The sequence below is a fragment of the Heterocephalus glaber genome, unplaced genomic scaffold, assembly GCF_053883595.1.
Source record: "Heterocephalus glaber isolate CG9 unplaced genomic scaffold, H.glaber_assembly_v1.0 deba00001504, whole genome shotgun sequence".
NCBI classification, from domain to species: Eukaryota; Metazoa; Chordata; class Mammalia; order Rodentia; family Bathyergidae; genus Heterocephalus; species Heterocephalus glaber.
Genome location: NW_028258324.1, coordinates 34,466,562 through 34,489,243, shown reverse-complemented (window position 1 = coordinate 34,489,243; position 22,682 = coordinate 34,466,562). Strand labels below are relative to the sequence as shown.

The following is a 22,682-nucleotide window of genomic DNA, read 5'->3' as shown; positions in this document are numbered from 1 at the left end:
CTATTAATGAGCTGTAAGAATTCTTTATATATTCTGGTCATAGGTTATATGCATTGTAAATAGGGTCTGTTTAAGGACTACTTTTCCTTTTAATGATGTCATTTAAAGTTCTAAATTTTGATGGAATATCATTTATCAATTATTTTCTTTTATACATCATGTTTTCTCTATCCTAGGTAGTTCTTGCCTACCCTAAATTCATAAACATTTTCCCTTATAATTTCTTCTTAAAGTTTTATACTTTTAGGCTTTCATATTTAGGCTCATAGATCCCTTCAAGTTATTTTCATGTATGGAAATAAAAGGTTGAGGTTAATTTTTTATATACGGATACCAGGTGTTCTAGTGCTGTTTGCTGAAAACACTATCTCTTCCTTGGCTCTTGAATTGAGTTTATATTCTATAAAATGCTAATGTTAAATAATCTTTCAAAACTCAGTGGACCATATATGTGTGGTTCTATTTCTAGATTCTGTTTTATTCCAATGATCTATATGTCTTTCCTTACACCAACACTGCCTTGATTACTGTAGCTTTAGAAGTCTTAAAATTAGGTACTAAACATCTTCCAACACTGTTTTTGTTTTGTTTTTAACTTTTCTAGGTCCTTTGTACTGCTACATAACTTTTAAATTTCAATATCCAATTCTTCATTTATAGCAAGTATACACAGACCTGAATTTTTATATATACCTTGTGTTTTCTGATCCTGCTAAATTCAAGTACAAGTTCTAGGGGCTCCTAGAGATCTCCTAGTATTTTCTCTGTAGATGATCATTTCATCTACATATAAAGATTTTGCTTCTACCTTGCCAATCCTATCCTAGTTGTGTCATTTTATTGCCAGACTATTTTGGTTTAGACCTATGTTTCAAAGTCTAATGGACAGATGAAGAGTAGGGATATATGCCCTTGTTCCCCACTTTAGGGAGAAAGCATTGTATTGTCTCCATTCATAGAAGGAGTTTTGGTTGGAAGTATAGAGTACATGTCTTTGATCTGTTGAGAAGGTTCTGTTCTACTTCTAGTCTCCTGATAGCTTTTACCATGAACAGCTGTAGAATTTAGTCCAATACTCTTTCTCCAACTGGTGACAGGATCGTATGGCTTTCTCCTTTCCTCTGTTAAAATGATGACTTTTGGGGGTGGATCTTCCAATGCTGAACCAACACTGCCATCCCTATAACAAAACCACTTTCTACATCCTGCCAGATCTGACTTCTAATAGTTTGTTTTGTTAAACAAATTTCTATCTATGTTCATACTTTTTCTTCTATTATCTTTATCCAGTTTTAGAAATAGCACAATGTTGATTTCCTAAAATGAGGGGAGACGTGTTCCATTTTTTTTCTGCTTTAATTGTTTGATATAATTTATCAGTTAAAATGTTTATGAGTCTGCTGTTGTCCTATAGGTAGGTGTTCAAGCTAGGAATATACTTTCTTTAATAGGTGCTATTCAAATTTTATATTTCCTCCAGAGTTAGTTTCATTAATTTGTCTTCCAAGGTACTTCTTAGAAGTTGTCAAATTTATTTCCAAAAAAGATTTTTGTAATATGCTTTCTATATCCTTCTAAATTCTGTAAAATCTGTGGTAATGTCTCCTAGATCTTAATATTGTAATTTTAAAAATGTATAACTGATATTATGTAAACAGGAAGAAAAGGTCTAAAAGAGCAGGGGAATTGGGAGGGGTAGGGGAAGGGAAAAAAAGGAAAGGAAAAAATATGAGAAGAGGAAAAAAATGGTAACAAGGTCTTTGCAAATAGGGAAGGGTGGAGGGAGTGAAGAGAGGGCAAGGGAATGGGAATAAAAATAAGAACCAAGAGACTCATGTAATGGTACAAGATCCCAATGATGAATGTAACTGTATTTTATACCGAAAATATACCAATAAACTTAATGGGGAAAAAAAAGAAAATAATTTCCAACCTAGACTGTTGTATCCTGCAAAATTATCTTTCAAAATTGATGGGGAAATTAGATACTTTCATGACAAAGAACACCTGAGAAACTTCATGAGCACCAAACCAGCATTCCAAACAGTTCTAAACAATATCCTAGAAAAAGACAATGAAGGACACAATTCCATGAGGCCCAACAGAGGGAAGCCACCAGGCAAGGTAAGAAACTAAAGGAAAAGGGGGGATAAAAAAAGAAATAAAAGAGCAAATAAAAGTAAAACATCATGTCACGGATGAATTAATATCTATCAATTATAACCATCAATGTTAATGGCCTCAATTAACCAATCAAAAGATATAGACTGGCAGAATGGATTAAGAAGCAAAATCCAACAATATGCTATATGCAAGAAGCACACCTAACTCGAAAAGAAATTCATAGACTGAAAGTAAAAGGATGGAAAACAGTTCTCCAAGTGACAGGAACTGAGAAAAAAGCAGGGGTAGCAATCTTATTTGCAGAGAAAGTAGATTTTAAACCAAAACTAATTAAAAGAGACAAAGATGGTCACTACATCCTTGTGAAGGGGACAATCCAAGAAGAAGAGATGACAATCCTAAATATATATGCACCTAATACGAATGCCCCCAACTATACAAAACAAATATTAATGGACATGAAAAACCAAATAAGCACTAGTACAATTGTAGTGGGGGACCGCAATACCCCACTATCACAGATAGACAGATCATCTAGACAAAAAACTAACAATGAAATTCTAGAACTGAACCAAGCTATTGAACAAATGGACTTAATAGATGTTTACAGAGTGTTCCATTCCACAAAATCAAAATATACATTCTTTTCAGCTGAACACGGGTCATTCTCCAAAATAGACCACATGTTACCTCATATGACATGTCTAAGTAAATGTAAAAGAATTGAAGTTACCCCCTGTATATTATCAGACCATAGTGCAATAAAATTGGAGATCAATAACATAAGAAACCAAAACACGCCACAAACACATGGAAGTTTAATAACACCTTCCTGAACAACCAATGGGTCACAGAGATAATTAGACAGTTTCTACAGGTAAACAATAATGCCAGTACAACATACAGGAATCTATGGGACACAATGAAAGCAGTTCTATGAGGGAAATTCATAGCAGTGAATGCCCATATTAGGAAAACAGAGAGAACTCAAATAAATAACCTAATGCAGAACACCAAGCTCCTAGAAAAAGAAGAGCATAACAAACTCAAAGCTCCTACAAGAGAGGAAATTATAAAGATCAGAGCAGAAACCAATGCAATGGGGACTAAGAGAACAATACAAAAAAAATCAATGAATCAAACAGTTGTTTTTTTGAAAGAATGAATGAAATCGATAAACCTTTAGCCAACCTTATCATAAAAAGGAAAGAAAAGGCTCAAATCCATGCAGTTAAGAACAAAAAAGGTGAAATCACAAAAGACCTAGCAGAAATCCAGAGGATCATCAATATCTACTTCGTGAACTTGTACTCTAATAAAATGGAAAACTCAGAAGAGATGGACAGATTCCTAGATACATACAAATTGCCAAAGTTAAATGAAGAAGATATAGAAATTCTAAACACCCCAATTGTAATGAGTGAAATTGGAAATGTAATAAAAAATTTACCAACAAAGAAAAGCCCAGGTCCTGATGGCTTTACTGCTGAATTCTACAAGATATTTAAAGAAGAACTATCACCATTACTCTTTAAACTCATCAAGGAAATTGAAAGGGAAGCAATGCTTCCAAATTCTTTCCTGGAAGCAAGTGTTATTTTGATTCCAAAACCAGGGAAAGACCCAACCCAAAAAGAGAACTACAGACCAATCTCCCTAATGAACATAGATGCAAAAATCCTCAACAAGATACTGGCAAATAGAATACAGAGGGTCATCAAAAAGATCATACACCCTGACCAAGCCAGATTTATCCTAGGGATGCTAGGATGTTTCAACATACATAAATCAATAAATGTAATACACTATATTAACAGAGTCAAGGACAAAAACCATATGATCATCTCAATAGATGCAGAAAAGGCATTCAACAAAACCCAATACCCATTCATGATTAAAACCCTACAGAAAATTGGAATAGAAGGTCTTTATCTCAAACTGATTAAGGCTATCTATGAAAAACCAACAGACAACATCATACTAAATGGTCAAAACCTGAAAACTCACGTTAAAATCAAGAACAAGACAAGGATGCCCACTATCACCACTCCTGTTCAATATAGTTCTGGAAACATTAGCCACAGCAATTAGACAAGAGAAAGAAATAAAAGGAATAAAGATAGGAAAGGAAGAAGTTAAACTGTCACTATTTGCTGATGATATGAAGATGCAAAAAACTCCACCAAAAGACTTCTAGACTTAATTGGCAGATTCAGTAGAGTAGCTGGATACAAGGTCAACACTCAAAAAACAATAGCCTTCTTATACACAAATAACAGACTCACTGAGAGAGAAATTAGGGAAACAATTCCCTTTACAAGAGCATCCCCCAAAAAAAGAAATATCTAGGAATCAATCTAAGGAAGCAAAAGACCTCTACACTGAAAACTACAGCACTCTGAAAAAAGAGATCAACGAGGATATAAGAAAATGGAAAGACATCGTTTGTTCCTGGGTAGGAAGAACCAATATAGTGAAAATGACTATACTTCCCAAACTACTATATAGATTTAATGCAATGCCAATTGAAATTCCAACAATATACTTCACAGAACTAGAGAAAACAATCAAAAAATTCATTTGGAACCAGAAGAGACCTAGAATAGCAAAAGCAATTCTAGACAACAGAGACATGGTTGGGGGTATCACAAACCCCATCTTGAAACTATACTACAAAGCTACTGTGATAAAAATAGCATGGTACTGGCAAAGAAACAGACCTGAGGATCAGTGGAATAGATTAGAAGATCCAAAAACAACTCCAGACATACTCAGCCACCTCATCTTTGACAAAGGAGCCAACCACCCTCATTGGAGGAAAAATAGCCTATTTAATAAATGGTGTTGGAAAAACTGTATTTCAACCTGCCAAAGATTAAAACTAGACCCATACCTATCACCATGCACTAAACTAAGATCGAAGTGGATTAAAGATCTAAATATTAAGACAGAAACACTAAACTTGCTGGAAGATAAGTTAGGCAGAACTCTTGAAGACACTGGCATAAGAAAAGACTTTATGAACAAAACCTCAGTAGCACGGAAACTAGCACAAAGAATCAACAACTGGGATCGCATCTTATTAAAAAGCTTCTGCACTGCAAGAGAAACCACCAACAGAGCTAAGAGACAATCTACAATGTGGGAAAAAATTTTTAGTCGCTGTACCTTAGACAAAGGACTACTATCAAGAATATATAAAGAACTGAAAAAAATCAGACCCCCCAAATTCAAAAACCCAGTTCAAAAATGGGGATCTGAAATGCATGGACATTTCTCAGACAAAGAAGTAAAAGCAACAAATAAACATGAAAAAATGTTCAACATCACTGGTCATTTGAGAGATGCAGATGAAAACAACACTGAGATTCCACCTCACCCCAGAAAGAATGGCTGCTATCAAGAAATCAACCAATAACAAATGCTGGTGGGGTTGTGGGGAGAAAGAAACCCTTCTCTATTGTTGGTGGGAGTGCAGACTGGTGTAATCACTGTGGAAATCAGTATGGAGATACCTCAAAGAACTAGGACTAGAGGTCCCATTTGATCCAGCTATTCCCCTGCTGATTATCTTCCCAAAAGAATTAAATGAATTATACCACAGCAATATATGTGCACCCATGTTTATAGCAGCACATTTTGTAATAGCTAAAACTTGGAAACATCTCAAGTGCCCATCAACTGGAAACTGGGTAAAGAAGATGTGGTTTTTTTTATAAAATGGAGTACTACTCAGCCATAAAGAATGAGAAACTAGAGACATTTATAACTAAATGGATGCATGTCGAGGCCATACTCTTAGTGAAATAAATAGGACACATATGTGTAAATGTCGAATAGTTTCTCTAGTGTGGGAAATTGAAAGTGTAAATAAGGGTTAAATTGATTAAAACGAATAATTGATAATTTGAAATAGGAAGAAAAGTTCCAAAGGGGTAGGGTTGATGGGAGTGGAAGGGGAAAGGAAAGAAGGGAAAGGAAAAATTATAAGAAAAGAAAAAAAAATGAAGTCAATGTAAATAGGGACGGGTGGAGGGGGTGAAGGATTCACAAGTAATGGGGAAAAAATAAGGACCAAGATACATCATGTATGGGTACAAGCACCCAATGATAAATGTAAACGTATTGTATACCTAAAATGTACCAATAAAAGAATTTAAGAAAAAAACAAAAAACAGTATATCACGAACCTTGAAAATACTCCTGCCTTTATCTCAGAAATTTCCACTTTTGAAAAATCTAGGCTACAAACAACCTATGATTTAGACAGAAATTAATGCACAAAGTATTTAGTGGCCCATATGTCCTAGGAGTTAAAAAAGAAAAAAAGTTAAGAGCAGGACTTGCAGGTGGATAGAAAAGCCCTATCACCTCCCATCTCTAATTGTACATGATGATGTAAGAATCTAACATTTTGCTATTGTATTATGTGTTCAGTTTTGTGAGCCACCCATGTGGAGTTCATAGGCCAATTTTCCAAATTAAAGTGATAGGCATTTTGTTTGTACATTTAGATATTTCAGAGGATATATTATTTCTCAGTAAAGATGATGAGGTACCTAAGAGAGAATTAAAATAGAGAAATGAAGGCAAATTTGGTTGAGGAAAGCCAAATTTTAGTTAAAAAAGGAGAAATGAAATGATATGTTCTAGTGTATCCCAAAAGAGAGAGACATTGGAAAGTAATTTATAAAACTTCATAAATGTTACTGAAATGTCAGACTAAAAAGTAACCTTTTGCCAGTAACAAAATTAAACACTGAAGTGGCTGTAAGATTAAACCCACTGCTAGTGAATAATTAAGCTTCTTTGAACTCCCCTTGCTCCATCCTATGGTGATGTTATGAACTTGCTCCACTTTCCCATGTCTGCACATCTTTCTCTTCCACAAGATTACTGTCTCTAAAGAAGAAGGCTGTTATTATATTGGGCTCTACAACCTCACTCCATAGCACACAGCAGGGCATACCTGCTTTCTAAATGACCTAGCTAGTGTTTCATCCTTTGAAGGATAACTTTCTAGAGTATTATTTAACATGAAGGTTCTCTTTCCAAATAGGACTACCAAACCAATAACAATGACCAGGCTGTGGTTGAAATCTGTATCACAAGAATCACAACAGCCATCAGAGAGACAGAATCCATTGAAAAGCATGCCAAGGCCCTTGTGGGGCTCTGGGACTCCTGCTTGGAACACAACCTAAGACCCTCCGGCAAAGATGAAGATACTCCTCATGCAAAAATTGCATCCGATATCATGAGTTGCATTTTACAGGTAGGCCAGCTTTTAACAGCAAGCAATTTGATATGGGGTTGGCATCTCATTGAACACATGATGTCTCTGAACCAAGAGCCAATTTTTCTTCACCATTTAGATATTGTAAAGAGACACCATAAACTATAAGTAGCTAAGCCAGTTATTGATAATAATTAATAAATTGAGAAAGTTCTATTAAGCCCCTTCTATGTGAAAGACACACTGTAGGGAATTCAAAGTAATTCTACAGCAACCCCTAGTCTATTTGGAAAGATAAAGTGTGTACATATAAGAAGCAAGAAATCAAGCAATATGTGCCAAGATCCTAAGGAGAAATACTGGAATATTTACAAGAGGAGACCTCTTTCATCCAAGGAGACCAAAGAGAAAGTAGAGATGCGAGTGAGAAGCTTGGGATACATGGGAGGAAGTGACTAAGTCATTTTAAAGTGAATCTCTGTGTGAACTGTGAATTCTTTATGATGGTATGTCCCTATTCTGATCACATTTCATTCCTTCCTTTAGTGTGAGAATTTGAAATTATGCCTCACCCACAAAGCAGTTGTGTAACATTGAAACATAGGCCAAGTCACTTATCTTCCCAAGGCAGAATTTTTTCTTCTGGAAAATGTAGATTAAATGACATTTTCTATGACAAATTTTACCAACTAATGTTGATAGGTATTTCTTTAAAAAAAATTTTATGTTGGGCCAGGGATTTAGCTCAGTGGTTCCAGCACCTGCCTTGCAAGCTCAAGGTCCGGAGTTCAATCCCTGGTACCAAAAAAATTTTAAAAATAAAATAAATTTTTAAAAAAGAATTCTGTGATCAGGTGAGTTGAGGAACACTGAATTCAATGTTTCTCTTTTCAGCTGTCGCAATATTTCATAGCATATTAAAGACTTTGAAAAGTCCTTTAACTTTTTAAAAAAGCTAGTTAACTTTTTTTAGACTACCATTTTCCAATCTCATTTGACCATAGAACCTCCTTTTCCTTACCCATCCTCAACACAACATTTATGAACATCTCTCAGAATCCAGTAAGTTCCAATGAGTACAATTCATGAAATTCTGGCTGAGCTATATAACTGCATAGCACTATGTACAGCACAGTATTAGTTTCCTTTCTCCTTTTTCCCTCACAGTTGTTCATGCTTAACTGGAACACTTTCTACTTTATCTGCTTGGTGTAAGGCTGGTTGACTCAACAAAAAACTACATAGAATGAGAGAGGACACCACCCTTCCATATGGAATTGGGCAACTGAGTTAACTGTGTTATTACACAACTATGGATTAACTGTGTTATTAGGCAACTATGGGTTAACTAGGTAACTATGCTCTATGTACCTGAACAGCCATGACAGCTTCTGTAATCTGTCACCCAAAGAGCAAAATGGACTCAGAAAGTCCTGCGAGAACTCTCCTCTCCCCCTCGCACTGCTCTGCTTTGTGTAAATCCTGTTTGTTATATTCCCATGGAAACTCCAATGGAATTAAGCTTTGTATATGTAAAAAGTGGTATATAAGGAAGTGCAAACTTCTGTTCCAGGCTCTCAAGACTGACAGGAGACACTCACTGAGCCACCGGCCTCATTAAAAGTTGCTTTTTGCTCCTGTCTTTGTGTTAAAGAGTTGTCTGTGCTGGGGAACTCACTGTTCCCTGATTCAGATCATCATGCTGTTTCTCTCTTGTCCCCAGGGTTAAGGGTGAGTGGGGAAGCAATGGAGATTTCAGTCAATTGATGAAAGATTAATGCTACTTGAATGACACACCAAAGACCTAGTACATCTGTTCCTCATAGGTAACTTTAAATATATTATTGATATACATCCAAAACATAGATTATTTCACACCAAAGAGCCACTCCACAGACACTGAGACCGATATTTATTCACAAATCAACCCTACATTCCAGGTCCCTCTACAGGTTCAAAACAGTGATCTTGAACTTAGAGCACCACTACTACCCAACAGAAATCTAACGTAAGCCACAAACATGAGCTATGTGTTTAATTTTTAAGTTTTCAATTAGCCAATTTAAAAAGTCAAAACCATAAAATTGATAATCTATTTTTCTTAATCTAATATATGCAAAATACTATCATTTCAATGTGCAATCAGTATAACAATGAGATCATTTATATTTTTAATGCTCTTATAAATATGGTTTGTTTTAGCACATCTTAGTTTTAACTGATTACATTTTAAGTGCTTGTGAACTTCCGAGGGGTTAGTGGCTCCTCTGTCACCCCAGTTCTGGAGTCCAGAAAAGTTTTCTGGATGCAGATTGTATTTGGAAAGGTGTGAGCCATGAGCAGGAATTTTCCCAGATTGGTAAAGCAGAGCAAGAGAGTATTCTAAGCACAAAACTAGCTTGTGCATTAGTACAGATTTGTGAAATAGGATCAGAGTCAGAAAATTGTAAGTGTGCTACCTTTCCAAAATGTCTACAGTTCCAATATAAAGGGATGCTTTATTCTGGGTAGGGCATTGTGTCTCCTGTGTGAAAGGGGGAAATGAAGAAAATGCTTTTTAGAAATAGTAAACTTACTGACTGTCAATGTAAGTAAGCCAGTGAGATTATTGAGAGAAGGGTCAAGAGGTCAAGGACTGAGATTTTGGGGGAAGGAAAGAGAAGAGCTGAGGAACAGGCTTCTTTGTTGAGAGAGAAAAGTGAATCACTGAAGCAGATGACTCCAGCCTGCAGGCCCAGCATAGGAGACTTCCATTGTGTGCCCCCAGAAGGAGGCAGAGGCCACTGTAGAGGAAAGCTGGAAGTTCCAAAGGAGAAAGTATCTTCCAGTAAGTCTCCTCTGGGATGCACTCCCAGAAAGTCAGCCAGGCAGTGGAGGGGATCGCAGAGTTTGCAGTCAGCTTTCATCACATTTTAAGGGGAACTTTTTGCCTTTAGTAAACATTGAAATAATTTGTACCACTAGTAATTTAAAGTTTGTGAGAACCATGCAGAAATTCAAATGACTCATTTTGTTTTCTTTGTTCAGTAAATAAAACAGTAGACCAACTTTTAAATGTTTTTTAGCTTGCAAAAAAATGAAAATTGAAAAGAATGATGGGTATATAAGAGGTTATTGATAAACTTCTATAACATTTATCTCACTTTTTTCTTTTGTGTGTGTGTCATATGAGCAGATTATGTTTTGTCTTTGCTTGGATAATATGATTCCAAAATAAATCTCATACAAGCAAATTAATGGGTCCAGCCCCTCTGAATGTTGCAATTGTACTTACTAAAAGATTTTAAATAATAGATTTATTATGTAAATTATAGTATATATAACTAGCTAATGAAGTAAAGATAACAAAGACATTAATAAGTGTTTATTTAAATGAGAGAGCATGTAAAATGTGTAAATTCTTATGCCTAAAATCCTTTCAACAAATTTTTATATAGCAGCTGCTCTCTGCCAGGCATTAAACTACAAAATGGGCACACACAAAAAGAAGAAAAGAATGAAAAATAATGACCTATCCATCCCACCCCACTTTCCAAGATACGCAAACCCAGAATCATAATGTCTAATCAGATGAGCACCTAGCCATTTCCTGTCTGCACACCCTCAAGCATTTAATTAGAATTTTTAACTGACAATTTCATTGTCATTTTAAGCTAAATATGCACACACATACGCACACACACACTCTTTTCTGTCTTTTTTCCCTCAAATTTCTTTTTTTCAGCCTACACACAAACTTGCTTTAGGTTTCCATTGCTATACCTTTTTTAATTGGTAATTATATTGAATCCATTCTTTTCTTGGTTTTTAAATTCATGAGCTTACCACATTTATCTTAAAATAACTTTTAAAATTGCAGAGTTACCTTCTATTCTTTCTCAATTAATATCAGTATATGTATACAGGATGCATACATAAGTTCTGTTTTGTTTTGGGGTTTTTTTTTTTTTTTGGTGTTTTCTTGTTTTGCTCTTCCTAGGGCCATATGCTTCTACCAACCCATCATGTCTCCATAGACAAATCTCTCAGCTTCTCCTATATAAAAGAAAGAATTGAATCAGATTACCTCACATCTCCCTGTCTGAAATTCTGATTCCCTCAGGAGCAGCTAAGAGGTAGAAGAGCAAAGAACTTTAGAGCTTAAAGCTTTCAGAGTCTTAAGAATCTTGTTCTTGTATGGATGAGACACTGGCAAGTTTTTTTCTTTTTCTGAGTCTCTGTTTTGCCATATGTAAAACAAGGATAGCGATACTTCCCAAAACTGCTATAAGGATTAAAGCTGATAATGGCACATAAAGTGTTCACATAGTGCAATTGCTAGAAAGTACCTGGCATATATAACAGGTGCTCAAATTAGATTTATTGAATGGTCTCCGAAGAGGTGACGGTCCTCTAGCTCCCTGAGCAGCCACACTTCTCTCCAGAGTAGGCTTCAGAATTCAGTCCTCAGACAGTGGCATGAAATGAAAGGAGGCTGGGACAATCCTCCCACCTTTAGCTCCCTGAAACCAGCTTCCCTATTACCTGTCAGAAAATCCACTGGGAAAATGTAGGTGCATGTGCCAGATAGATTTTATATATACCTGTGCTGCTAAGAATCAGACATTTTTTGTATAAATCCAAAATTAGTTTGACTGACTATATTTCTTGATCTTAATCATTTTTATAGCTCTTTTGTTGTAGTGAAGACCTGAGAGCCAAAGAGCTTTTTAGTTGCTGTCACCTCAGATATCTCTTCTTCTTTGCTTTGTTCTTTTCATTTTTAAAACACTGGGAAACATTCCCAAAGCGCATTTTCAAAAGGGAAATCTCCAGCAAAACCTCAAACTAGTGCTAATCTAGTTAGAAATATAATTCTTGGCATCCATGGGACAAGGCCCTCTGGCTTTACCTCTACAGCTAAATGTAACTGTCCCCATGAGCAAGACTTTATGTCTGTACTGCATTTCACTCAGTTTGTTCCCCGAACACTGAACTATGTGCAAGATGATATTCATACCAACATGCTCACGTCTGTGCTGAGGGGCCAGGTCTGGCATAGCTCTGCATTATCAGTTGCTGTTAAAGTGGTTTATTTGTAAGATTGTAACAACAGGACTTTCTTTGTCTGTGTTCCATTAGCATTTCTTTGATCCAAATAGTTTCAGAGATAATATAATTTCTTGAGCCTAAGTTCTACTGCCTTGGCAACTTCTTTAGTTGCCTTTGGGAGCAAAGCACAGCCATCGGAAGAAGTTGTTTGTTATCTGTTCAGTCCATGGGAACCTCTTCTCTTGAGCCTCAACTTGGCTTCCCAGCCCCTTACTCACATACTGTTGCCTTCAGCAGTGCCCATAGCCTCGTGATATGCCAGGAACCATCTGACACTTTGGGGACATTGAAAGCCTTTGGTGGCAATTCCCTCGTGTTTATATAAACCAATTTTTCTTGGCTTAGTGTTTTACTTTTAGTGTCATATGAGAGAATTTCAAATGACATGTTTGGGAGGAAAACAGAAAAATTGAGTATGTTAAAAAAATTTTAAATAATGACATTATATGTTTGGGGGAGGGGATTTTATACCTTTCTCATGCAACCACTCTTCAGAGAGTTTAATAGCTGATGAATGTTTTTCTCCAGAATGTCTAGAATTGTTCTTAAAAGAATGTAAAGACAGCCTGTTCTTTCATTGTTGCTGGCAATCACTAACTTATCCCAAAGTTTAAACATGTCAGTTGCTGGAAATACTGATTTCCATTGATCTTTTACTGGGCTTGCCTGTGTTCAGTTAATAGGATACACTTCTTATTGCCACCACTTTGGTTTTTCAGCAAGTTGCAGGTAAATGTGCTTGGAGACATATATTCCTCTACTGGAAGACATGTATCTCTCTACCTGCAACTTATTCTTGGCAAAAGATCCACAGTAAATAAGGTAAACTTGGGCATGGAGTTTTTTGCTGGAAAGTTCTGAGAACAGTTGTCCAGTACCAGAAAAAGAAAGTTAAACTATCAAAAATATGCATGTAATGTAAAAATTGGCTGGCCATAGGAGCAACTCAAAGGGAAGCTAAGTGGCCTTATTGAAATCACTTGAATGTAGCCTCAAGGGAGCAGAGATAGAATATAATTGAGAAAAATGGTCAATTAATTAGCCTTCTTACATGCCACATATCTGAGGAATATGTTAACAAAAGGAAATTGCTCTGTATGGAATCATTATTTTGTAGGTTTACTCAGCAGGGCTGGAGGAGGGTGCACAGATTCAATTTGATGAGCAGAAAGTTCTGGTCACTAGAGATGGATATTCAGTTGCAGGGCAGGAGTGTTATTTTAATCACCATAGCCTTGATGAGATATCCCTCAGTATCTCTTTGTTCTGACTGATTGTGTGCCCATGAGTGAACACTCTGATTTGTAGTCTGGCTTCTTGGTATCCTGATGATGTGAAAAGCACGCCCAAGGTATGACCTAGAAAAGTCTCCCACTGTGGATGAACACATTGGCATAATTGTTATGCACCAACCTTTCAGAAATTCTTTGATGTGGATTAGCTTCCATAAAGCCAAACAATTCTGTGGTATGATCAGGCATATGTCCAGTTTCCTGGGAGAGGGGATCAGCCAGCCTCCCAGGAAGGGCTCATAGCTCATCACATCCATAATGACCTTCCCAGTTGAGCCCAATTTAATTCACCATGAGGGGAGACACTCTAACAGAGGCATTCAGAGAAGCCATCAGGCAAGTCTGGCTATAGACCACAGTCCTAATACTTTGTGTTAAGAATTTTAAGATGCCTGGGAAGTAGCTCAGTGGCACCGCACCTGCCTGGCAAGTGCAAGACCCCGAGTTCTATCCCCAGTACTGGAAAAAAATTTTAAGATATATAAAACAAAGATCTACTGAATAGAACTGCAGTAGAGACAAGATTGCCACCAACAATAGGGTTGGAACTTTCAAAGTGGCTGACAAGTCGTTAATAGTGAGATCAAGATAGGTTGTAGAATACCTATTTTCTCTTCCTAGGGGTTAGGTTGACCCATGGGTCTGGAAAAATAGATGAAAGTACAGGAATAGATTAAAGATTTACCAGGTATATTTTTGCTTCTAGAGACAAGGGAAGAGGGGAGCGTAAGCACAGGAGATTTAATTGGCTTATTTGGAAAAATTTAGGAAAGAACTGGCCGCTGGCATAACTTAGAGCATGAAGCTCAAATGATATTACCACAACCTGGACCTGATTTGTCTAAACTGGTCTCTTAGATAATCTATGCTTCTTTGAATTTCTTAGTCACATGATGGCAGCACTTATTCTTAATCCACCCTTCTTGACACCTGAATCCAGCAAAAGAGAAAAAGAGAGAGGATTCCTTTCATAGAGCCCTTTCATGACTCCTCAATTATAATTTAGTAACATGCCTCCCCTTGAACCCATCACTTGGACCAGGGAAATGTGATTCTCTGGCAGGCTAGTATCTAGGTCACTTAATTACTCCTGAGACCAAGGGTGGAAATGCTGTCATTAGAAGCACCTAGACAGTTCCCCAAAGAGGCATTATGGTAGAGTCTCCAAAAAACAGATGAGTAGACATTGGGGAAGAAACTAGTAATGCTGAGATTGGGGTAGGGGAGGAAACCATAGCAATAACAGATTAAATCTAGATAGTGATTATCTAAATGTTTACCTCCATTTGGATAATGATCATTACTTCGCCCTCTTTACAAGGTCAGTGGTCCCTCAGCAGCCTTCCTGTGTCTGGCAGTTGATATCATGTCTGTTTTAGGATTTTTTATCAGAGATTGGAGAAGATGGTGATTATCACTTTTACAAGTGCAATCTAGAGAATTGGGTGATGTCTCCATGACCATCCAGCAAGATGGTAGTAGAGCTGAAATTAGATATTTTTCCAGTTGATGTTTTTTCCATCACCTTATGTTCCCATAGGTGACTATCACTATAGATTTATATTTCATCATTATTCAATTTCACAGTTATTTATTAAGGACCTACCATAAATCCAGAATTGTGGGAGGTACTCAGGGGAGTAATCGATGGGTGGAAAGATATACTTTTCCCAGGAACAACTAGAAAATAACACCCCTATTTATTTATAATCTAATAATATGAAGTGAGTTCCCAAGCACATTTTACACTGTGCAACTTTTGCCTAGGGTCAGTCTAAGGTGTGGGGTTGATAGTAGTGAATATGTACCATGCATTTTTAAGAAAATTTATATATTTCAAATATTATTCTAAATGTTAACAGAGTACATTATATGTAAAAATTTTTAGTTCAGTCACAAAGTAAGTCAAGAAAAGAATTATTTTAGGATCCAGAATTTCTTCAGTTTTTAGTCTTATGTTTGTACTGCATTTTTCCTTGTGGACCTCAGTAACTACAAAATTTTAGGAGTTTTCTGGGTTTTCTTAATTGACACCTAATAATTGTACCTATTTATGGGTTACAATGTGATAATTCAGCATGTCTATATAATGTGTAATGATCAAACCAGGATAATTAGCATTTCCCTCTCTTTAAATACTTATCATTTCTTTGTGTTGGAAACTTCAAACTCCTCTTCTCTAGTTCTTAGTGAGACATACAATAAATTGCTGTGAACTATAGGTCACCTTTCTATGGTGCAGCACATTAGAACTTATTCTTCCCTTATAACTATGTTTTGGCACCTGCTATCTGATCTCCTTCAGTCATCTTCCTACCTTCTAGTGACCACAGTAGTATCTATAGTAGTAGTAGTAGTAATAGTAGTAGTAGTAGTAGTTTATGAAATCAATTTTTTTAGCTTTCACATTCTTGTATAAGTGAAAACAAGCAGTATTTGTCTTTCTGTTTCTGGCTTATTCGCTTAATGCCCTCCAGTTCCATCCATGTTGTCACAAATTTTGTGATCTCTTTTTGTTATGTCTAAATAATATTCTATTGTGTGTATTATGGCACATTTTCTTTATCCATTCATCCTTGATTGATTCTAAAAACACTGCAGTTTTTAAGATACAGTCAGAATGCAACTTGTTCCACATTCCTTTGGTTATTTTTGAAAGTGTAAATCTGGTGAGTTGTTCCTCTCCTCAATGACTTCTGATTGCCCTTAAGATTAATTCCAAAGTCCTTAGCTTGGCATGCCAGACCTTTCATAATCATGCCGATTTACTTCTCATGTTCCTCCTCTCACCTCCCCACTTGTTTCCCCTCACATACCACACTCCAGCAACCAAGGGCTATTTATGACTCCCCAAAATACTTGAAGTGCTCCTTCACCTCTGCACCACCATATTGGCTCTTCCTTTCCACTCCTTACATTGCCATCAGGCAACCATCTCTTCTTCATTCCTTAGGTCTTGGGTAAGACATCAGCTCCTCCAGGAAATCCTTCTCAACACCATCGATAAGATTAGATGCTTCTTGACTCCTTTAGCACCTTGTACTTTGCCTGTCGTGGCCCTTATTGGCCTATGCTTTCAACTGCCTGTTGCCTTTAAGTCTCCCAAACAAGACTAAGAGTTCCCAGACAGAATGTATACAGGGCAGGCCCTGTGTTTTCACTGTATTCTGGGAGCTTAGCTCAGTGAATGTTTTTGCAAAAATGAGTAAGTGAATGAACAACGAATCACTTATTTCTTGCTTTCTTGTACTTCCTCAGAATTATAACCGGCTCCCTGTGATGGTATTAGCCATCCCCATTGCAGTGAAATTCCTCCACAGAGGCAACAAGGAACTGTGCAGGAACATGTCTAACTACCTGTCCCTGGCTGCAATTACCAACGCGGATCTCCTTGCTGACCACACAGAAGTTATAGTAAAGAGCATATTGCAAGGTACAATGCAATGGCTGAGCTTGGGGACATGTTTTATGAATTGTTTAAAAGTATTTTCATGAGACATGCATGATTTGTGGAAAGTGGGGTCTAAAGTATTGAGGGATATATTTGATTTTCTGCTTTGCTACTAGTTGACTTGTAAACATATGTAAGGTCAGTTGGGCTGGGTGAGTCAATGTTTCGTCACTTGGCAGATGAAGTATTTGGACTCATTAGATGAGCTGTAAGCTTCCTTCTACCTCTGCATTTCTCAGTTTGGAGAACTGTGTCTGTCATGCTCCTGGTCATCTTGTCCATCTACCACCTGTAGAGAGACTGTCCCTGTGACCAAGTGGAACAGGTCTTGCAGCTGTCAGAGTTAGACAGAAAAACTCTTCCTCTTTGATTTCCAAAAGCAAGAAAAGAAACACAAGAAAATGTGTATAGACTTCTTAAATGTGAATATCATTTGAGAATGACTTACAAATGCATTAAATAGTACTACCACAAAAATTGAAATCAGGACATCTCTGTTAATTGTTCCAATATTTGAATGAAAGAGAAGGTTAAGTTAGTCCACACAAAATATTCAACTTGTCTTGTCTTTTTTCCGTTGGTTCAGATATATCAGAAACCATGCTTTGTGGATTTGGAATCATAGAACAATGTATAGTATTTAATGTTATGCATTCAAATTTCCTCCATCCTTATTAATAAAAACCCATGAGATCACGAGTAATTCAGCCCATATTTTCAGTGCAACAAGCACCCACATGGTAAGGTGGAGAATCAACCCCTAAAAACTATTCCCAGCCCAAGCATTTCTTGAAGTCTGTAAGTGTGTCCTATGTGTGCTGTCTTCCTGAGCAATCACAACAGTCCACAGGCCCATGCTGCTATTCTGCCTATGTTTCTGGGTACATTATGCTGTAGGAGGGTCCTCCTCCACCACCCTGAGCCCAGCAGACTCTGAGGCTGCCATGGAACTTCCAGGAGTAGACTCCACTCTGGAGGCAGCAGTCTGCCCTGCCAGGATGGCAGCCTCCAAACCTTTGTGCTGATTCACCCAAAACATGAGTGGTCACTAGTCCTCAGGCCATTAATTCCTCCATGTGGCCCCTGTGGCAGGAGAGAAAGGCAGTCTTTCCCTTGGTAGCGAGGTCCCAGAGCTGGCTGTTTATTTCCCAGTGCCAAACTGTGCCACCACATTTGCAATTAAATAGATGGTTCTGTTTTATTCAAGATTACCAACAAATTAGTCCTCCAGTTCTCAAAATGTCTACTTCCTGCCAAGGAATAGGTTTTTTTGTTCCTAACTTGAGCTCAGTTTAACAGACATTCCTAAGGAGGGTTCTTAGCACCCCCAAACTTCTAACCAGCCCCCCTCACTGTCTGATGCCCACATATGTCTGAACAGCAGCATAGTAATCAAGTTTATCCCTCAAGCTGGGGCCCCCCTGTAAATACATGTCATTAATAATACCAGTCATTATTTTCATTTCTAATTTCTTTTGGTTACGGGATCAAATTGCTAATTTCACTTTATATGTGATATTAAATTTGCTAAAAGTACAAGAAAGTAATTATGTTTTATCACCACCTTGGAAACATTTTTGGAACAAATTTTATAAGAATTAGAAATCATGATAGTCAAGCTTCTAAGTAACAGATTTATGAAAATAATTGAATTATTTCTTTTAGATGCCAACTACTTAGCTCATCCATTTGCGGGTTTTTTTTCCCTTAAATTCTTTTATTGGTACATTTTAGGTATACAGTACATTTACATTTATCATTGGGTGCTTAGCACCCATTTGGGTTTTTTTTAAATGCTTTTTCAATGACAAAGACATTTTTGAGATACAAAACACACTTTCGTAATTCATAGCAAGCATTCGAAATAAACAAATAATTTGGTTTATTTGATCTGGCACTATGGAAATTACCATAAAATGAATGATAATTTGACCAATAAGAAGTTGGGACTGCATATTTTAAGGTTTAGTGTTTTAGGACTGATATGACTGTAAAAGCCCAGGGTTTTACGTCTCTGAGTAGTCAATTTGCTGACAATCTTTGTCTTATATCTTCTGCCAAACACTTTTAAGAGTCATCATTAGGGTTTCTTTTCATTACTTATACTTTTTCTCACATTTATACCTTCTTTTTTGACAAGTGGTATCCTAATCTTTATTCTCCTGAATTTCTTCTTATTTTTTCTTTTATTGTTAGTCCCTATTAATTTTACAAAATACTGATTTCAAATTATATATATTTTGATCATATCCATTGCCCCCTCCCCTTTTTTGGTACTGGGGATCGAACTCGGTACCTTGCCCATGCAATGCAGGTGAAGGCACCACTGAGCTAAATCCCTAGCCCTCCATTCCCCCTTTATTCCCTTCCTCTTGTCTAGTAGTCTCCCTTTACTTTTATGTGATCTTTTTAAGATTCTACATATTAGGGAGAATTGCAATAGTTGTGTGAGTCTGGCTTATTTTGCTCAGCATGATGACCTCCAGTTCCATCCATTTTCCTGCAAATGAAAAAATTTAATTCTTCTTTACTGCCAAATAATACTCCATTGTGTATATACCACATTTTCTTTATCCATTCACCTGTTCATGGCACCTAGGCTATTTCCATATCTTGACTATTGTGAATTGTGCCACAATAAACATGGATCTGCCAATAGCCTAAAAGTATGCTGACTTTAATTGCTTTGGGTATATACCAAAGAGTGGTATAGCTGGATCAAATGGTAGCTCTATTTTTAGTTTTTTGAAAAGCCATCATACTGATTCCTATAGTGGCTATACTAATTTACATTCCCACTAACAATGTAAAAATGTTCCCTTTTCCCCACATCCACACCAGCATTTACTATTTTTTGTATTCTTGATGATAGCCATTCTTGCCAGGCTGAGATAGAATCACAATGTAGTTTTTATTTACATTTCTCTAGTGGCTAAAGGTGTTGAACATTTTTTCACATACTTATTGGTCATTTGTACTTCTTCTTCTGATAAGTGTCTGTTCAGTTCATTGGCCCATTTATTGATTGGGCAATTTGATTTTATTTTTTTGGTGTTTTTGAATTTGGTATATATTCTAAATCTTAACCTTCTATTGGAAGAGTAGCTGGTGAACATTTTCTCCTCTTCTCTAGGTTGTTTCTTCACTCTGTTACTAGTTTCCCTTGCTGTGCAGAAATTTTTTTCATTTAATTTTTTAAATTTGTGGATTCTTGATATTGTCTATTCTGTTGGTGTCCTATTCACGAAGTTTTTGCCTATGCTTAGATCTTCAAGTATTTTTCTTATGTTTGCTTTTAGTAGTTTTAAAGATTCAGGTTATAAACCTAGGTCTTTGATCCATTTTTAATTAACTTTGTAGAAGGTAAGAGATAGGGATCCAGTTTTAATGTTCTGGAAGTGGATAGCCAGTTTCCTCTGCACCTTTTGTTAAAGAGGCTGTCTTTTCTCCTACCTGTATTTGTGGCTCCTTTGTCTGGAATCAGAGGGTTGCAGTTGCATGGATTTTTTCTCCTGTGTCCTATATTCTGTAACATTGGTTTCTGTGTCTATTTTTGCACCAATAGCATGCTGTTTTTGTTTCTATGGCTTTGTAGTATAATTTGAAAAATATTTCAAATTATTGATCCTTCCAACCTTGCTCTTTTTGCTTAGTGTTGCTTTGACTATTCTGAGTCTTTCATGTTTCCATATGAATTTTAGGATTGTTTTTTCTAGTTCTGTGAATAATATTGTTCACAGAATAATGATGAGGATTGGACTGAGTCTGTAGATCACTTTGCAGGTACTGTGATGGAGTTTGCAAGTATAATGAAAGGGATTGCATTGAGTCTGTAGATCACTTTTAGTAATATAGCTATTAGTTCTACTTATCTATGGAAATGGAAATTCTTTTCATCTCCTAGTATTTTCTTAAATTTCCTTTTTCAGTGTTCTAAGATTTTCATTGTAGAGCTCTTTTACCCTCTTGGTTAGATTGATTCCTAGGGTTTGTTTTTTTTGTTTGTTTTGGTTTTGAGTTTTTCTTTCTTGCTTTCCTCCTTTCTTTCTTTCTTTTTTTTTTTTTTGAGTTGTTGTTAATAGAATTGTTTTCCTGATTTCTTTCTCAACTCCATTATTGCTTTATAGAAAAGCTATTGATTTTTAATATGGATTTTATATCCTGTAACTTCACTGAATTTATTTATCAGCTCTAAAAAAAAAGTCTTTTGGTGGAGTTTTTAGGGTCATCTAAAGTAAAAAAATCATATTATCTGCAAACAAAGATAATTTCACTTCTTCCTTTCCTATTTGTGCATCTTTTATTTCTTTCTCTTACCTAATTGCTCTAGATAAAATTTCAAGTGCTATATTCAATTGGAGTGATGAGAGGAGACATCCTTGCCTAGTTCCTGAGGAAATGATTTTAGAGGAAATGATTTCAGTTTTTCCCCATTCAGAGTGATGTTGGTTGGGCTGTGGGTTTGTCACATAGGACCTTTACTCTATTGAGATCTGATCCCTCTACCTAGTTTCTTCCAGGCTTTCATCATGAAGGAATGTTGAATTTTGTCAAAGTCTGTTTCTGAGTCAATTGAGATGATAATGTGATTTTTTTATCCTTGATTCTATTTATGTGGTGTATTATGTTTATTGTTTTATATATGTTGAAGCATCCTTGGATCCTTTGGAATGAAACCAATTTGATCCTGGTGTATGATCTTCTTAATGTGTTGTTGAATTTGATTTGTGGGTATTTAATTAAGGATTTCTGCATCTATATTTATGAAAGACATTGGTCTATATTTTTCTTTTTTGTTGCATCCTTGTGCAGTTTTGGTATCAGGATGATTTTGGCCTCATAGAATGAGGCTGGAAGTGCTCCTTCTATTTCATGTAGTAGTTTCAGGAGCAGTGCTGTTACTTCTTTAAAGGTTTGGTAAAATTTAGCAGTAATAAAAGTCTCTCAACAAAGAAAAGCTCAGGATGGATTCACTGCTATTCAGTCTCATTGATTTTTATTGATCTGTTTAGGTTTTTATATCTTCTTGGTTTGGTTTGGTTAGGTTATATATGTCTACAAATCAATCTATTTCCTCTAGATTCTCCAATTTATTGGAATATATATTTTCAAAATAGTCCCTAATAATTCTCTGGATTTCAGTGGTGTCTTTTGTAACACCTGCATTTTCATCTCTATTGGTATAGATTCAGATCTTCTCACTTTTGGTTAGTTTGGGTAAGAGTTTATTAATCTGGTTTATCTTTTTGTAGAACAAACTCTTTGTTTCAGTGATCCTATGGATTGTTCTTTTCATGTCTAGCTCATTAATTTCAGCTCCAATCTTTATTATTTCTTTCCTTTTGTTGGGTTTTCTTTTGTTCTTGTTCTTCTAAGAAATTGAGATGCATTACAAGATTTCTCTGCTTTTTTATGTAGGCACTTAAAGCTATAAACTTGCCCCTTAAAACCACCTTGGCTATATCCCAGAGATCCTGGTATGTTGTAT

General features: G+C 36.3%; 1 protein-coding gene across 13 annotated transcripts in view; it reads left to right on the top strand.

Moving 5' to 3' along the window:
* Veph1 (ventricular zone expressed PH domain containing 1) overlaps nucleotides 1-22,682 on the top strand; it is a 297,176-nt gene that overhangs the window by 37,954 nt on the left and 236,540 nt on the right. For 8 of the 13 annotated variants that reach the window (XM_087186406.1, XM_087186410.1, XM_087186407.1 and 5 more), the window contains 2 exons: nucleotides 7,184-7,399; nucleotides 17,002-17,176. In XM_087186406.1, coding sequence (XP_087042532.1) covers nucleotides 7,184-7,399; nucleotides 17,002-17,176 — 391 coding nt within the window. Of the gene's footprint in view, nucleotides 1-7,183; nucleotides 7,400-9,083; nucleotides 9,187-13,170; nucleotides 13,274-17,001; nucleotides 17,177-22,682 lie in introns of those variants that run through there. The other 5 variants (XM_087186413.1, XM_087186417.1, XM_087186416.1 and 2 more) reach the window with 4 other exon arrangements.